Source organism: Populus nigra, chromosome 4 (assembly GCF_951802175.1).
Source record: "Populus nigra chromosome 4, ddPopNigr1.1, whole genome shotgun sequence".
NCBI lineage: Eukaryota > Viridiplantae > Streptophyta > Magnoliopsida > Malpighiales > Salicaceae > Populus > Populus nigra.
Genome location: NC_084855.1, coordinates 12,921,184 through 12,937,190, shown reverse-complemented (window position 1 = coordinate 12,937,190; position 16,007 = coordinate 12,921,184). Strand labels below are relative to the sequence as shown.

General features: G+C 34.5%; 2 protein-coding genes across 8 annotated transcripts; both read right to left on the bottom strand.

Annotated features, from left to right (window-relative positions):
• Window positions 1-576: 576 nt before the first annotated feature.
• LOC133691167 (probable cyclic nucleotide-gated ion channel 10) lies at window positions 577-5,696 on the bottom strand. 5 transcript variants are annotated; one of them, XM_062111543.1, is made up of 10 exons: window positions 5,377-5,693; window positions 5,175-5,250; window positions 4,762-4,916; window positions 4,090-4,669; window positions 3,372-3,584; window positions 2,974-3,284; window positions 2,426-2,537; window positions 1,895-2,131; window positions 1,367-1,758; window positions 577-1,129 (listed from the first exon to the last, which is right to left on the bottom strand). In XM_062111543.1, the coding sequence occupies exons 4-10, from the start codon at window positions 4,537-4,539 to the stop codon at window positions 826-828; spliced, it is 2,019 nt and encodes a 672-aa protein (XP_061967527.1). In that variant the 5' UTR covers window positions 4,540-4,669; window positions 4,762-4,916; window positions 5,175-5,250; window positions 5,377-5,693; the 3' UTR covers window positions 577-825. The 5 variants fall into 5 exon arrangements, with proteins under 5 accessions (XP_061967527.1, XP_061967524.1, XP_061967526.1 ...); XM_062111540.1 differs by lacking the exon at window positions 4,762-4,916 and having other exon boundaries at window positions 5,377-5,694; XM_062111542.1 differs by lacking the exon at window positions 4,762-4,916 and having other exon boundaries at window positions 2,989-3,284; window positions 5,377-5,692.
• A 2,409-nt stretch (window positions 5,697-8,105) lies between these two features.
• Window positions 8,106-15,488, bottom strand: LOC133691063 (uncharacterized). Of its 3 annotated transcripts, none has more exons than XM_062111386.1 (9): window positions 15,075-15,488; window positions 13,876-14,015; window positions 12,718-12,870; window positions 12,468-12,573; window positions 12,033-12,215; window positions 11,346-11,511; window positions 10,533-10,843; window positions 8,938-9,027; window positions 8,106-8,418 (listed from the first exon to the last, which is right to left on the bottom strand). In XM_062111386.1, the coding sequence occupies exons 2-9, from the start codon at window positions 13,888-13,890 to the stop codon at window positions 8,354-8,356; spliced, it is 1,089 nt and encodes a 362-aa protein (XP_061967370.1). In that variant the 5' UTR covers window positions 13,891-14,015; window positions 15,075-15,488; the 3' UTR covers window positions 8,106-8,353. The 3 variants fall into 3 exon arrangements, with proteins under 3 accessions (XP_061967370.1, XP_061967371.1, XP_061967372.1); XM_062111387.1 differs by having other exon boundaries at window positions 15,214-15,488; XM_062111388.1 differs by lacking the exon at window positions 15,075-15,488 and having other exon boundaries at window positions 13,860-15,049.
• Window positions 15,489-16,007: the final 519 nt, after the last annotated feature.

Sequence of the window (16,007 nt, the reverse complement as noted above, 5' to 3'; positions counted from 1 at the left end):
CTATATTACTAAAATAATCATCATCACCATTATAATTGTTGAACCGGACCAAGATTCCGACCGGCTAAGTGCCCCGCTTCACTCTTTCGCCTTTATACACGTGCCAAAAAATTCAGTCTAAACTCCTCGGTATATGAATTTACCCGATACCACGAATTTCCTTCACAAAATAAGGATACGGAGAGTACATTGGATTTGCTTTCCCCCATGTGACGAAAATCTGCTTTTTAGCTTTCTTTTTTTTTTAATATTTTTTTATTTAAAAATATATTAAATAATAATTTTTTATTTTTTTAAATTAACTTCATTAAAATAATTTGAAAACATAAAAAAATAATTATTTTTTTCATAAACACTTTTAAAATATAAAAACTAACAAACATATATATTCCCTTTTGTTTTTGCCTTTTCAATCATGCTTTTACTCTCGGTAGAAATTTTTGCACAAATAAGAAGTGTATGTAGTCTAATTCACAGTTTACCTAAAAGAAATGGATCTTCTGATTACTGTTTCTGGTAGATTCATTCTATACAACATTTCGGCCAACATTGGTGTATTTGGCAACACTTATGCTCTACAAAAAGAAGACTAAAAATCATCATTATAATATAATATAGTGGTAGTGATAGTGATGATATATATATATATATATCCCTGCGTCCGTTTTTGAAGCCTGTCAGGGCAAGTACAAAAATGATTACAGTCAAAATCACAGAACACTAAATGCTCAAACCATTATTATATACAAATTTACACCTAGACCTCTGGCGTTTGAGCATGCAAATATGAGGCAAAACTAGGATAGAGTCACTTGAACTGTTCTGTTACTTGTGATGTTGAGCGGAAAAGTCCGGCTCTGTTGGTTTTTGAGGCAGAAATGACAATCTCTGCGCCAATCTAGCTGCGTGTGTGCCATTCTGCCGCAGATTTCTTAATGCGTTGGCAGCAAACTGTGATGCATAAATGGCAACATCAAGGTTTGGCGAAGTACTGGCCTCGTTTGCCAAAGCATCTTGCAGTTTTTCTTCTGCTTGACGTAAGCTTTTAGCCTGCTTCCTCCTACAGTGACGATGCCAAGCTGCCTGTATGAAGCATGCTGCCCACGTCCTCCACTGCACTGAGAACAACCTGAAAACAAAATGTCACCAATAAGAGTTGTGACTTCAGTACAATGGTCAGTTGCAAACTTGCAATAGTCACTAGAGCTTATAGGGAAAGCAGCAATCCATCGTTCCAGTTGCATAATTCTGAGAGAATCTGCTTATATCAGGCCCTGAATGATAGCAGGAGAAATATTCCATTACTAGCCTCTCTCCATGTCTACAGGAGAAGAAAAGGAAGGAGAAACGATCCCTGAAAACTTGCCTGAATGTGTGCTGGATATCCTTGTGATGTAATCGGCGAAACTGGGAAGCTACAGTCTTCAAGTCTTCAGCTTCCAAAGCAAAGGCCTCAACCTCTGACAGAGCTTGTACTGTTCTAGTTGAGATAGGGAGGTTGGAGGATTGGGGATCTAGGGCCCATGTAAGAAGCCCTTCTCCACAGAAGTCACCAGCCTTGAGAGAGACAGCATTGAAAAAACCAGTTCTTCCACCATTTGTGGTCACACTTAAAAGAGTACCTCGCATGATAAATAGCATCTCGTCAACTGGGTCCCCTTCTCGAACAATGTAACTATCCTTGGTGTAAAGAGTTGCCTTGAGACGATCGCATACTGCATCCAATATGTGCTCATCCATTTTTTCAAATATTGGCACCTGAAGAGTTGTTAAACATTCTAGATATTGTTATTTCTCAAAGAAAAAGGGCAACAGAAAATATTTTAGCACGTGTTGAGCCCATCCAATAATGCTAGAAATTAGTACACAGACAAAGACTTGGAAAAGAACTCACTTTCTTGATCAGATCCAAGCAAAGATGGCGGTTTATGTCCCTCCTGAGATCTTTAGGAAGATTACGAATTAGCCCCCGCTCTTCCACTCCTCTGGTTTCTTGCCATTTGTACTGTTCATGCCGCCTAATTCGTTCCTTCAGGTTATCAGGGAGCATTCGGTGGGACATCCACTGCTCTGAATCCCTCCTTTTCACTCTCATTTCCTCTATTCTAACAGTTGTGGATTCGAGATATTTCTGCGACAACCAGGATGTACAATTGTTTAGTGCTTCGAATCATAAGAACGGGCCTCAAAAGAGACAGTTCGCAAGGTCGAGATAATTTATCACTTATGAGTAGGGAAAGGAAAGAAAAGTAAGGGTAAACATCTTGTGCTTTTTTCAAGGGAAAGGTACTCAGTAGGCTTAAATTGTCAGCAGAATCACGAAAGGACAGCCCTGTGATATTGAGATAGCAGAATCACAATATTCCATTATACGGACAATTTTTTAACCATCATTTCCTACTGCAAGGCCATGTTAAGGAATTACCTGCATATTACCAATAAGCAGTGCAAACAAAACCAATCCAGCGATGGATATGAAGATGGCAAAGAGAATCTCTCCAATGAAGGTGCTTGTTTTAAGGTTTTGTCCAAGAGAGCTGTAAAACAAAATTTAAAAAGAAAATATGTAAGCTGGATGAAGTGACTAGAGTAAGGATGTAAATAATTTCATTTGTTTATCATATATTTCCTTCTTCTTTTTATTAAAGGTTCATAGACTATGTTTCCATTCAATTCAAATAAAGACAGGGCCTGCTGCATGCTGTCCAATTCTAACCCTGATGGCAGGTGCTTGAAATAGCTGGTTTTAATAGGGTTCCTTTATCTATCATTCAGAACTAGAGGGTTCAATTCCACAAACTGCCTACTGGTATTCAACATTTCAATATAGCCAATTTTTTGCTGCCTCGCATTCTTAAATTGGTAAAATTCTGAAGTGACAATTCAGCTTTTAAGAATGAATCAATGGAGAATGTAATTTCATATGATACAAATGAGAGCATGGTAACTGGTTAAGGACTGAACTAGACAAACCATATATCCCCAAACCTGAGATTGCGCAAACCCCACCAAAAGCAGTAAAAGAATTTCCGCGGAAAATAAGTTGATTCCACCACTCCAGAATCAAGAGCATCAATAAATATACCAAAGTTGAAGACCGATGAGTTTTGAATTTGATCAGGTTGGATAAAAGGGCATGATTCAGTCAGGAATGTGTAGTTTTCTTGACGATGATTTCCACAATACCAGTACGTAGAATCACACCCTGCTCGGTCCTTACACACTTCACTCCAGCATGAATCTTCTCGTTCGATTGAGAACAAGTACCAAAAGGCTCCAATTATCTGGCATATCACGTTTTTCTTTATCAACAATCCACTTTAATACACCGGAAAAATGTTGAAGATTGTAAAGTATCAAATCCAACTTACATGACTGGCTAGCATGTAGAGAAAGAGGTTGAAAACAGCTCCCGCCCATGCTGTTTCAGTAAGTATGCCAGAAGTTCTAGTTATTTCTTTGAACAATGGATAGATTCGAACAAATCTTGGTATGTATTGGAAGAAAATTACAATCTCAAGCAAGTTCTTTGCAGCCAATGAAACCGGGCCATCAACTGATGGAAGGATGATTATAACCACTACCTGAGCAGAACAAGCACGATATGTCAAATTTCTAGGGCTTACACCAGTTGAGCAGTGAATGATTTTTGGCAAGAAAGAAAAAATCATGTATACAAGTTTCAATTAGAAATGGTCAATAATTTGCTCTTGGTTCATTCTTTTCCCCCATATTTTGTATTAAAATTTCAAATTTGAGTTAAAAATCAGTTTTTCCAGTGATAATAATCAAGAATTGTAATGCAGTAAGTCCAATCAAAATCTGTATATATGCCATGTTAAAACGTGAGGATGGGAGCATCAGATGACATAAAATCGTCTAAATGAACCGTTTATCATACAAGTTTTAGGAAGATCATCAACGTTAAGCATACGATTTAAAGCATCCCCCACCCCCCCACCCCCCCCAGTAAGTGTAAGTCACAGGTTGGATTTCATCTTTTCACAAGTCCTCTTCATTCCCGCCACTATATCAAGCAAAAGTCAAGAATGGTTCTTAATGCAAGTTAAAAAAACAGGGAAAGAATACCTGAGGAAGTGGAAGGATTGCTAGAATATCAACGATAAAGTGAGATGTAAGGTACTTTTTGGCGATAACTTTAGGATCCTCAACCAACTCGCCCCTCCCAAATACACGAGAAGAAGGGGCTATGAACCCAGTGCGGAATTGAAAGGCTATGCGAAGTATGTATACGACATCAATGAATGTACGAAGAACACAAGCAGCAGCTTCCATCTTATGGTCCAGATCAAGGCATTTGTCTTTGTCAGTGCCATTAACCCATGGGATGTAAAAGAATAAGGGGTCTATAGCCACTGCAAGCACGCAAACAAGCATAAATATTTTGTTCCAATTCTGGAGAAATGAACCTTGTGGATCAAGAATCTTCTTCTTAGGTCCTTGTTCTTTCACTGAGCGAGCACCCCTAGGATAGAATCTCAATGGTTTCTTTAGGCTTCTAATCCTCTCGCAACCCATCTCCCACCCTCTTCGGATATTATCCCAAACTGCATTGAAAGTTGGTTTGACTTTTCTTGCATAAAATCCATCTTCAATGGAGTATCCCTGCTCTGAACTGAAGGATTTCTCTGATCTCCAATCCTGAAACCTGCATAAGAAAGTAAAAGTTGAAACTTGAAAGCGCAAAAGGCACAAGTTACATTAAAAAAAGCAAACCATCAAGGAGATGAGAAACTCAACCCAGTAAACACCAATCTCTTATCGAAACAATCCAATTTATTGAACTATAGGGTTCGAGAAAAGGTTAAAAGTCGTGCAATTTACAAACTGGCATTGATCTCAACCACCCTGAATATTGAATATAAAATTTGCATCATGTTCAAAATAAGACAACCCTGTAACAAAAATATAACCCGATATCGTTAACTAAGTATGGGTAAAAAAACCCTGTAATTGAGTAATTCACACACTTGACAGTGATTTCAACCACCCAACATGCTCAACAAGAATCAACACAAATCCACCCTTTCAAGTCATTTGATAAAACATTCACAAAATACTATGATAAACAAAATCCAATTTACTTTTGGTTTGCTCTGCTTAAATCCATACAACACTGCGTTTTGTGTCTAGGATTAAAAAAGGTGACAAACCTGACAAATTTATCTCCTTTGAGATTCATAACTTTGACCAACTATAATTGACTCACTCTGGCTTCCAAAACCAATCCTGCAAAACATAAAACAAAAAAAAAAGCATAAATAAACTCAGTTCGGCTGCTAAAGAAAACAAGAGGGTGAATGATCATATGCAAATCATGTTTTCCAATAAAAAAAAAAAAGGAGAAGAACTGACCAAAGCAAAGGCGGTTTATTTCATTTGGGCTTGTACAAGTTTTTTTCCCGTTTGTTGATCAATATATATATTCGAATTAAACGAAAAGACAAGGATGTGTGGAAGACTGTAAGGAAAAGACACCACCAGGCTATTTCCTTTGTTTTATGGAGCACGTGCATATATTGAGTTTCTCTGTTCTTTATGAAGAAAAGAGAGTTCGTAGACAAATTTCGTGCTGAGAGGAGAAGAAAGTTCGTCGAGAGACTCACTCCAATGGCTGGCAGTCACGGTTTGCGCTTTCAGAGAGTCGAGACGAGAATGAGAAAAGAGAGGGAAAAAAATAAATGAAAGCAAATACTAAAAAATGGTAACGCCGCGGCAAAGTCGTAAGTCAAGCCCAAGGGGAGGCTCTAGGAAATTGTTTTAGAAAAGGAAATTGATGACTTTTCTTTTCAAAGCCTGCGGGCCCATTATTATAAAAATTGACGATAGTTGAGTTTGTTTTCTTCCTCCCACGCTTCATTTTTTTAAAAAAAATAAGATTATTGCAGTCAAAATTCAGTCCTATGATGCGGGATTGTATTAATGATTATTTTTTAAAATATTTTTATGTAAAAATATATTTAATTAATTTTTTTATTTTTAATATTAATAAATTAAAATAATTTAAAATCATAAAAATATTAATTTAAAATAAAAAAAATAAAAAAAATTTTCAATACAAAAACAAACGCACCAATCTATGTATGTAAATTGCAATGTTCATGAAGGAAGTTTTAAGCAGTAAAGCATGGACCGTGGAGGGATTGAAGTAGGCTTTTTTTATGGTCATTTTCTTCAAATAAATGTTCTTTTTTATATATATATATATATTTTAAAACGTATAGGAAAAGCACCGTAGCTTTCCTCACGTCTTCTATACATCAGTGATTGAAAGCTTTTTTGTTTCACGCCTTTTACTTTACTTATTATTAATATATTATTATTATTATTATTATTATTATTATTTAACTGTCTTCTTCTTCTTTTTGTTTTTAATTTTTTTAATGAATTTTTTTTTTGATTTAGTTTGTTAATGTTAAATTTTTTTATTTAGTTATCATACTTTCATGATATGAATCCCGGGTTTGATGAGTTAACCTGAATTTTTTTAATTAATTTTTTTCGTTTAGTTTAGTTTGTTGATGTTAAATTTCTTTCTATTTAATTATCAAACTTTTATAACACCTAATACTTTTAAATCTTAGTTTTGTTTTATATTTTTTATGTAAAAAAATATGACTCTCGCGGCGAATGTAACTAGTGTATATATATATATATATGGTGAGGTAGGTTATCTTAACCTCTTCGACCATCCGAGGAGGTCAACCTGGAAATCATATCGCAGGACTAGTAAAAGCTTCTCAAAGTGGGTAAGTATAACAAATAAAAAGGCAATAATAATAATAATAATAATAATATTGGTGGAGCTCACTGGTTCCTAAAGGGACAGACAAGTGGGGTGTATTCCTTTTCTCGAAGTATATATTTTACAAAGGTAGGCGGGTTGACTCTGCATGAGATTTGTTTTTTCGATCTTCTCTGCTATCTGGTTTGAAGTCGTCTCCTATTATTTTTTTATTTTTTTATTAGCCACATGCAAATTCCTTATTCATTGTATCGAGTTATATAATGTAGTGGCAGGAGAAGGGCATCTCAAGGAAAAAAATAAATGTTTGGAAGATTCATGCCGACTTCATTTCTGTGCTTGTGGTGCTCTTTGAACGAAACCCATCCAGTGATTCCAAGATAATTTACTTGGTAATTAATTAGCAGCTTGAATGGAAGGGCTGAAAGGTACTCTGTTAGGGCTGTTTATTTTTATATTTTACAAAACTTTAAATTTTTTTATTTTTTTCTTTAAATTAATATATTGATATCAAAAATAATTTTTAAAAATAAAAAAATATTATTTTAATATATTTTTAAGTTAAAAAACGAGAAAATGTGCAGGCTGATTTCGTTGTATAGAAAAATATTTACAAAATTAAACGTGATTATCATTTTTCTATATAAAAAAGATGGGCTGGGGGGGGGGGGGGGGGGTTCAGGCTCCATTCAACATTAGCGCGTTCGGGGCAAACCTACCTATTTTGAAATAATGTTACTCGGTAATTAGCAACTTGAATGAACGGTCATGGGACCAGAGACGCGGGGGAATTACGCTCGTAAACTCCACTTGCCAAGGATCACGTCAATTTTTTCCCCACCAGAAACTAGCCACCTGCTTATTAATGCTCCCTGTAGAAAGCCCTCCAGCGCCCCAAACCTATTTTAGCTTGAAGATTACCAACCCTGGAAAAAGACGAGCCGCCATCCTTGTAAGAAAGGAGATGCAAAACACGTATATTTTCCTTGCTGGGACTCCGTACTCAGTCTTGAGTCACTAGTCCAAAGATTAAAATCTTGTTTGTTTCTTTAGAAACGTTTTAAAAAAAAAAATTGAAATTTTTAATTTTTTTTATTTCAAACTATTTTTTTAATGATATACTAGTGTCAAAAATAAATTTTAAATTAAAAAAATTAAAAAATATATATGTACGAACTAAATCGATCAAGTTCTTACATCCAACAAAAGAAGTTCACAAGATTGATCAATCCAAGGTCAAGGTGATTATGACACCCCAATTAGTTTAAATAAATGTTACAAATTATGCTCTCAAGCTTTCCGTTTAAGAGTTCAATTTAAACAACAAAAGGGAGAAGGGTGTAGGAAGTTGCAATTTGCCTTCTTTATTTCTGAGCTGAGAATTACAACTACTATTGACATTACTCTCCCCTATTAGCATACTAATACCATCAAGACTACATTACTGGAACACTTCTAATTTGTTCAAACTTGTTGATAATGACAAACTAAATCCTAAAAAATAGATGACAAACACTTAATTTTATTCATCTAATTTCTCTCTATTCTGACAATTTCAAAGAGAACAAGGATGGGCCTAACCTCACACTAGGACCTCTCTTCATCTGACTGGGATGGTGGCCCTGGGACAGAGTCGACAAAAAACTCCTCAACTGTTGCAGGATAAATCTATCAGCATCGCTTGTCAAAAACAGAGGTAAACAGACTTTCAAATGAGGGAAATAAATAGAATGATTTTACAGGATCTTGAAGTGATTTCTGGGAAGTACTGCATTGCCCAAATAATCGAAACTATCTCTTTTTTTTTCCTGAGAATTGCTAATAATCAAGCTGAATGATGCAAAAGCATCCATATAGCCGACACTAACTACTCTTGGATTGATGCTTTGTGGTGGTTGTTGAGAATTGATAATGATATATCATGAGCACACCAGTCGTGACAAAATTAAAGCCAGTCTTAAGCAACACAATCTGATTCCACGGTAGAGAAAAGTTATCTTTCTAAATGTGTAAGGTGGAGTTTCCTAAGAATCTATCCAATCTTCTATTTATTTCGCTTGCACATAGAGACATCTAGAAAAGATTAATGATTTTCTATGTGACCACCATCAAACTGTTAAAGAAGAGAATCAACAAAAAGATGATAATATAAAAGATGCAATGCCCTTTACCTATGTCCTCATTCTCTGGAGAATCAAGCAAAATTTCTGAATCAGATGGCAGAAAGGGGGAACCGGGATAGTTTCCTAGAGCTCCTAAATCTGCAAACAGTTCCAAGGTAACACATTTAATCAAAAGACCTGAAGAAACGAATAAGCAAAGCACTGAAGTTTGCTTAATGTTAAGATATCTTCAAAATTTGCTATGATATAGCATCAGGGTAAAACATCTCCATGGACATAAAATATAAAGGTGCTGAATTTATCCTAACAAATTTATACAGTCTACAAACATTAGTCCCAAGCAAATCAGAACATTAAAATGTTTCTTCAAAGCAGAGAGGAAATGGGAGAGATTGCAGTTGCAGAACTCGTTCTTTTACTTGCCTCACAATATTTCTAGCAAAGCATGCATCTTAAAGCATCCTACAAAAACCAGTAACATGGCGAAACATGAACAATTAGGCATCAGACAATTTCAGAATGATCATATCTTTCTAGAGGAGCCTTTTCTAACAATATAAACTTCCAATACTCCATGATGGTTCACTTACACTTTCATCTTTCCCAAATAACAACATAAATTTCCAATGCATTTAACCATATGCAGGTAGGCCGGTTTGATTTTTGCTGTTGTATTAACCAAACGCATACGATCAGTTACAAAAGAAACAATTGCACTAGCTGTATTCCATGTACCAGCTTTTGTGTTTTATCAATCAAGCAAGTATATGGACGTTCATTTTTCTTACTTCAATATACCAACTTTTTTTTCATTGTGCCAATCAAGTACTTCTATTAAATCCTCATTAATACATTCATTATTTGATGATGTGATGGTTTGACTTTGACCAATCAACATCATAAAGGAGTTTTTAAGAGGCAAAATTCCCTCTTAAATAATATAGCAACTAAAAATAGTAATAATAATAGAATTTTTAATCATTGATAGACTAAAGTTTTCAATATGTTACCGTTTAAAAATAAAAATCACAACCATTCACTCATTTGATTATACTAATAATGTTTCGAGACTTCTAAAAAAATTAATTTTACCAATTCATACCATGAAAGGGTTTCTCGGAGGGAAAGTTCCTTCAATACATTTTTGTTAAAAAATAAAAACATTTCCAATAAGGATTACAACCTTTTACTCATTTGATTATAAAACAAATATTTCAAGACATGTAAAGTATCTTTTAGGAATGAAAATTATTATTACCACCAAAAAAAAAATTAATGACGATTTTTAATTATTGTTGTTGTATTAATATTTTTATTGAAAAATTATTTTGCGAACTCGTTGAGTAAAAGGTTTTGATGTTTATTAGAAAGTAATTTTTTTATTGATTTTTATATTGTCTAGGAGGAAAACTTCCCTAAAACAAAACCCATGCCATGATGTTAGCCGGTAAACTTCAAACCACCACATCATCAGCTAACAGAGATACTAACATGCATTTGATGGAAGCACTAAATTAGCACGATCCAAAAGGTTAGTGTATTGAATTGAGAAAAAATAAATTTCATGTACTTTATTGAAAAAAAAAAACTCGAAAAATAATGGCAATGCCATTATCCCATTGCTAAAAAGATTTAAAACTTACCTCCCAAGTTTGACAAATCTGCCGTTAGATCAGAAAGGCTGAAATTCCATTGAATCTGATCCAATGATCTGGAATTCCCAGCCCCACCATCTGGTCCAAGCTGCAATCCTACTGAGCTTGCCACATCAGATGTAAATGTTGTGTCTAATGCTGTGTCTACCCCCATTCCTGCCATGTCAGATGCAGTAAATGGAAAATGGCCACTAGACGCCACTGATGTAGGGCTCACAGGCATCTCAGACAGGGATGAAATGGTACTGCTTGGCGGCACTACATGAGTTGTGTCAGTTGCACTGTTTTCCATCACCATACTACAAGGACAAGGCAGCAGCAATTAGCTGGTCTTTTTTCTTTTTCTTTTGTGAAGAAAAAACTAATAACCAATACCAAAGCAGGGAGAACATAATTAACTGGATTTAGAATTTTCCAACATCACTGATGTACATACCATTACATAAATTACTACCACTTTCAGAAGACCAAAAAATGATCAAGTGTTCGATACCAATGTGCATTCACTCAGATGAACTGTTTTAATAGTCCATGCAATGTAGCATAATCATATGTGTTGGACACATTACCATAATTATAAGTGTTCAACATGCTAGAAAAAAGCAACTATCTCATTCAGCAGTTAGAAGTGACTGTTAATTCAAAGCACATACATTTGCATGCACATGGTAAGGCATATAAACCATGTTCACATGTCTAGGTAGGTAGCATTGAAAATGAAAAAGAGCCTTGACAAAGGTAATTTTTGTTCATTAAGTAGACAATTTAACAATAATAAAGTGAGGATAGAAAAGTTCTCACTCATTTCCAGAATTCATCCGAATAGGATGAAAATTTCCTGGTGCAGGGACTCCATTAACCACATGACAGCTTGATACTCCACAGCCCATTGAATCAAGATGAGGTTGACCAGGAGTAGCCATGGGGGGTTGTTGCAGGACAGGGTATCCCATGGGTAGATTGTTAACTGCACTGCAAAACAGAGATGTTGAATAATAGATATAATATTATCGTAAAAAAATGCCTTATTCTGTCATCAAACCTTTTGGCACCATTGAACTTGCATTGCAGAAAATGATAAAAGAACCACATTTTCGATATCTAGGATAACTTGCAAACAAAATAATGGAAAATATAGTTCAGTTAGAAGCCTCAAGAGAAAACAATAACAGAAAAGTCAAATGAGACGCTAACACTTTACTAATATCCCGCTTAAAAATAAAATTACTAGCCTGATGATATTAACAACAATTGGTGCATAAAAACATCCTACAGGCGAGAGGTATTTTTCAAGGAAGTTAATAAAATAAAAGAAGTACTAAATATCAATGGTGTATGGTTTCTTTACAATGGAGATAAAACTTAGTAATCAATATAAAAGTTGGAATTAAAGAAAAGAGTTTTTGAAGTTTCATTATTTCTCTTTTTCAAAAATAAAGAAATGCTTAGTGTTTTCCGCAATCATTCCATTAGAGAATTAGAACTTACCAGGCATGGGGTGAATCCCGTTTTGTATGGGAGCCAAAGGAACTTTCGGAGCTACTGGATACTTCATTAGATGATATTGATGCTCAAGTAAATAATTAAACAAGAGGATCTGTTTCTTCAATTTCAGCCTAATGTAATAGGCCCTGAAGAAATCAGCATTTTCTTCTTCCAGCTTCTGCCATACTGCGAAATCAAGAAATTATGAAGGAAATATTAGGCTAGATTTCTAGTTTGAATGCTGAACAAGAAAATCAGGTTACTGTAATATTAATCTGTTCAAAGGAAAATATCTATGATAACATGTTTCATAATTACTCTACTCATATTCAATTGAAAATAAATGATACAATCCATGCGGGAAGAAGACTTTGAATAAGCAACAACTTGTTGACAGCAAAGACAGACTGGAAAAATGAAAATTTAAGAAAACCCTACCTAGTGTTGTAAACCCAGGGTCTATTCTTGCACGAGTCAAGAGGGTTTTAACAACCTCATCTCTATTCATATACAGTTGTAGGCACCGTTCTATTAAATTTTGGACCTGCAATGCCCATAATAGATATGATCAACGGCAGGACATATTAGTTAAGCTTCTCTTACGAACAGATCCTGTATAAGAAAAAAGTAACGAAAATAATAATAATAATTAATTAAAAAAACCTTAAACAGGATTGTGTTGTCTTACAAGTTCAATATCTTGGCGTGAAACCTTTCTGCTATCATTGCTTGAGGCAGATTTTGAACCAGAGTCTGCTACTGGCGGCTCTATATTGTGATTATTCTGCTGCTCACTTTGGGAATCCTGCGAAACTTGGGTGGAGGACTGTTCTTGTGCACTCTGAAATCAAAAGGAAAATTCTTGTCAAATTTTTTACAAACAAATTATTTATGTAATAGTTTTTTAAGTGCCAAAAATTACATGAGGAATGAAGGGCCACGAACAGTCCTTCAATGTGTAACTTCTAAACTGAGTCCCTGAACTTGGATTCAGGAACTAGTAAGAGGGTGTTTGGGACATCATTTCAGCCAGAGTTTTCAAAAGTTTTGATTTTTTTTTGCTTCAAGTTTATTCATTTTTTATGTTTTTTAATTGTTTTAATGTGCTAATGTCAAAAATGAATTTTAAAAAATAAAAAAATATAATTTTGATACATTTTCAAGCAAAAAATACTTTGAAAAGCAACCATTGTCACTGTCCTAAACACCCCCTAAATCCACTGCTTGCCAACTATCCTCCTTTCTTTTTCCAAACGACAAGGCTTATCATCAAGTCAAATAAATTCATCTAGCATATGGTTAAGTGTAGTGGTATCTATAAAACCATCTTATAATCTGGGTGGTGATGAGTAAAAAGCAGAGGTGGGAATGCACCACATCATCACCAATTGACTTGGCCAAGTTAGAATATATTAGTAAAGAGGCTTGCAGCATGATGAATCGAAAGCATGATCAATGCATCACTATTCAGTAGCTGCAGCCAAAGATCATAGCAAAAAATGAAAATAAAAGGCATATGGATGTGTGGAGAAGACAAGTTCGGGTCTCAACTGCACAAACAACACAAAGATGATAGAAGAGATGAGCATTTGAAATGGCTGGGTGTGTGTGTGCTTGTTGTGCAAAAGGGTGCAACAGAAAGGGGCAGGGGTGTGGTGTTTAGAGCATATAGTAACCTTAGAAGTTTCAGTTTTTCACTATCCTAGAAGAATGACTACAAAATAACGTGACTTAAGAGAAAACATTTGTCAGGAAATAGAACAAACAAGAAAAGGGAGAGGAGGTGGGGATTTCTAGCATGCGCACACATACACGAACCGAGACACATACATGTTATGCAACAAACCTGTAAGGTCTTCATTCCAGCTAATTGCAAGTTGACAGCATCTCTTTGACTAGCTCACTGCTGCTAAGGTCATATAATTTACTAAGGTGAAAATAAGAGCTTCTACTTCTGTCGGGGTCATATATTTAGGCAATTCGGACCTGGGAATTAGAAAAATATATAAGAAACCACAAGCTAAAATGTGATCTTGATTGGAAATATCAATCAACAAAGTTTTAACAGTGCAAACTGAAATAATACTTAAAATGCTTGCTTTCAGATTTTAAGTTTCCTCTCACAATCAGGACAAATAATATAATCTTGATGTTCCTTGATTCAACAATATTTGTCAAATTCAACTATATTTGGCAAGTGGAGAGATCACCAAGTTAAGAGATTTCACAAGCACAAGCTTAAGTTCACAATCTTTCAAATATTAACAAATATATAAATTCATATGCTAGTAGCTCCATTCTTTGGCCTGTGCACCATATTTCATAACTAATCATTCTCGTTACACAAAAACTCGGAACCCAAACACAACTATAGTACTGCATTGCACCAAAAATCTACACCGATTATCTTTTCGTTGTAAGAATCAGGATTGAGGATTTTCTAACTACTAGCATAATGGGCAAGTATGGATTTTGTTAGCCGCTTTAGGAGACATGCTACCAATAAATTATTGAAGTTAGAAGCTTTCTACAAACCCTAAACTCTAATATCCGTTCCAACTTCAAATGCTAACCCATTATTCTACTGTTACTTGCAGTTTTCTTCTTCCTACTCCACATTAGCATCTCATATGCTACCATAGCATTAATCGAGCAGGAAATTTTGAAAACATCGTAGCCAATTTTTGGAGATTGGGTAAAACAAAATTCCTTTTAGACACTCCAGAATTTATACTCCGTGTCAGCCACTATTTACGAGCAGACACCAAAAACAAAGAAAATCAATCAGATCCTAGTCCACTAATTAGTTTAGCATCAAAAAAATTCTATAATAAACGGTTAAAATTGCCTTAAAAATGAAAACATAATTAGGTGAAAGCACTTGAATACTTAGCAGAAATACTCCCTCGTGTAACCTAATCTAACATAGAATAAAATAACAAAAATGAAGATAAAATGTAATACATGAAAACAAATAGAATTAATTTTGTTCAGTTCAAAGTTGTAAGCTATAAACAGTAAGATCTAAAAAATAAACTGCCTTACACCAATATTCTGAATCTTCAAAACTCCGAAAACAGAGAAAAAATTATTTCGACGAATTAGTAGAGCTCAAAATTCGACGAACGGAGCTCTATTTTTTAAAATTACTTATAAGAGCTACAGTAATTGACAAGTCGACAACCTCTAGGTTAAAAGCTAGACTGTAACTGTCAGCTTGAAAAAAAATCTAAAATTAAAGGTCGCCATTGGAGCTACAAGGCATTGACTAAGGTCTTGGCGGAGATTTTTATATGTACAGAAGCCAGAAATTGAGAAGGTCGGCTGATTGGAGAGATATTCGTTGGTTAGAAGCACGGATTCTGTGGCATTACATAGAGGGTTGAATGATTGAGGAGACGCTCTGCAAAGAAGCGAAGAGAGAGAGAGAGTGGGGGGGGGGGGGGGGGTGGGGGAAAATCTCGCCAAATTGTTTCCTTTTATTTTGTTTTTTCCCTTTTATACTTTTGAAAGTAAGTGGTGAAATGAGAAATAAATTAGTCGGTATTTATTTATCATTTTCTGACACCGATACTCCTCAACATAACGTAGTAATTTTAGGGGTGATTATTATTTTTTATTTGGTTTGGTTATTTTGAGAAAAAAAAATTGGTTTAAATTGATTGGTTTGGTGTATTTGATTTAATTTTTTTTGTTTGGGTTTAGTTTGATTTTTTTAATTTTAAGTTTATAAAATTTAAACGAACTGATTAATTTTTAAAAAATTTTAATTGATTTTTTTTATGATTAGATATTTTTGGTTTTTTTATTTTCTTGATTTAATCTGTTTTTTGTTTTTTGCTTACCCCTAGTATTTTTAATATTATTTTTTAAAATATTTTTTATTTGAAAATATATTAAAATAATATTTTTTATTTTTTAAAAATTATTTTTAATATAAATATATTAAAATAATTTGAAAATACTAAAAAATATTAA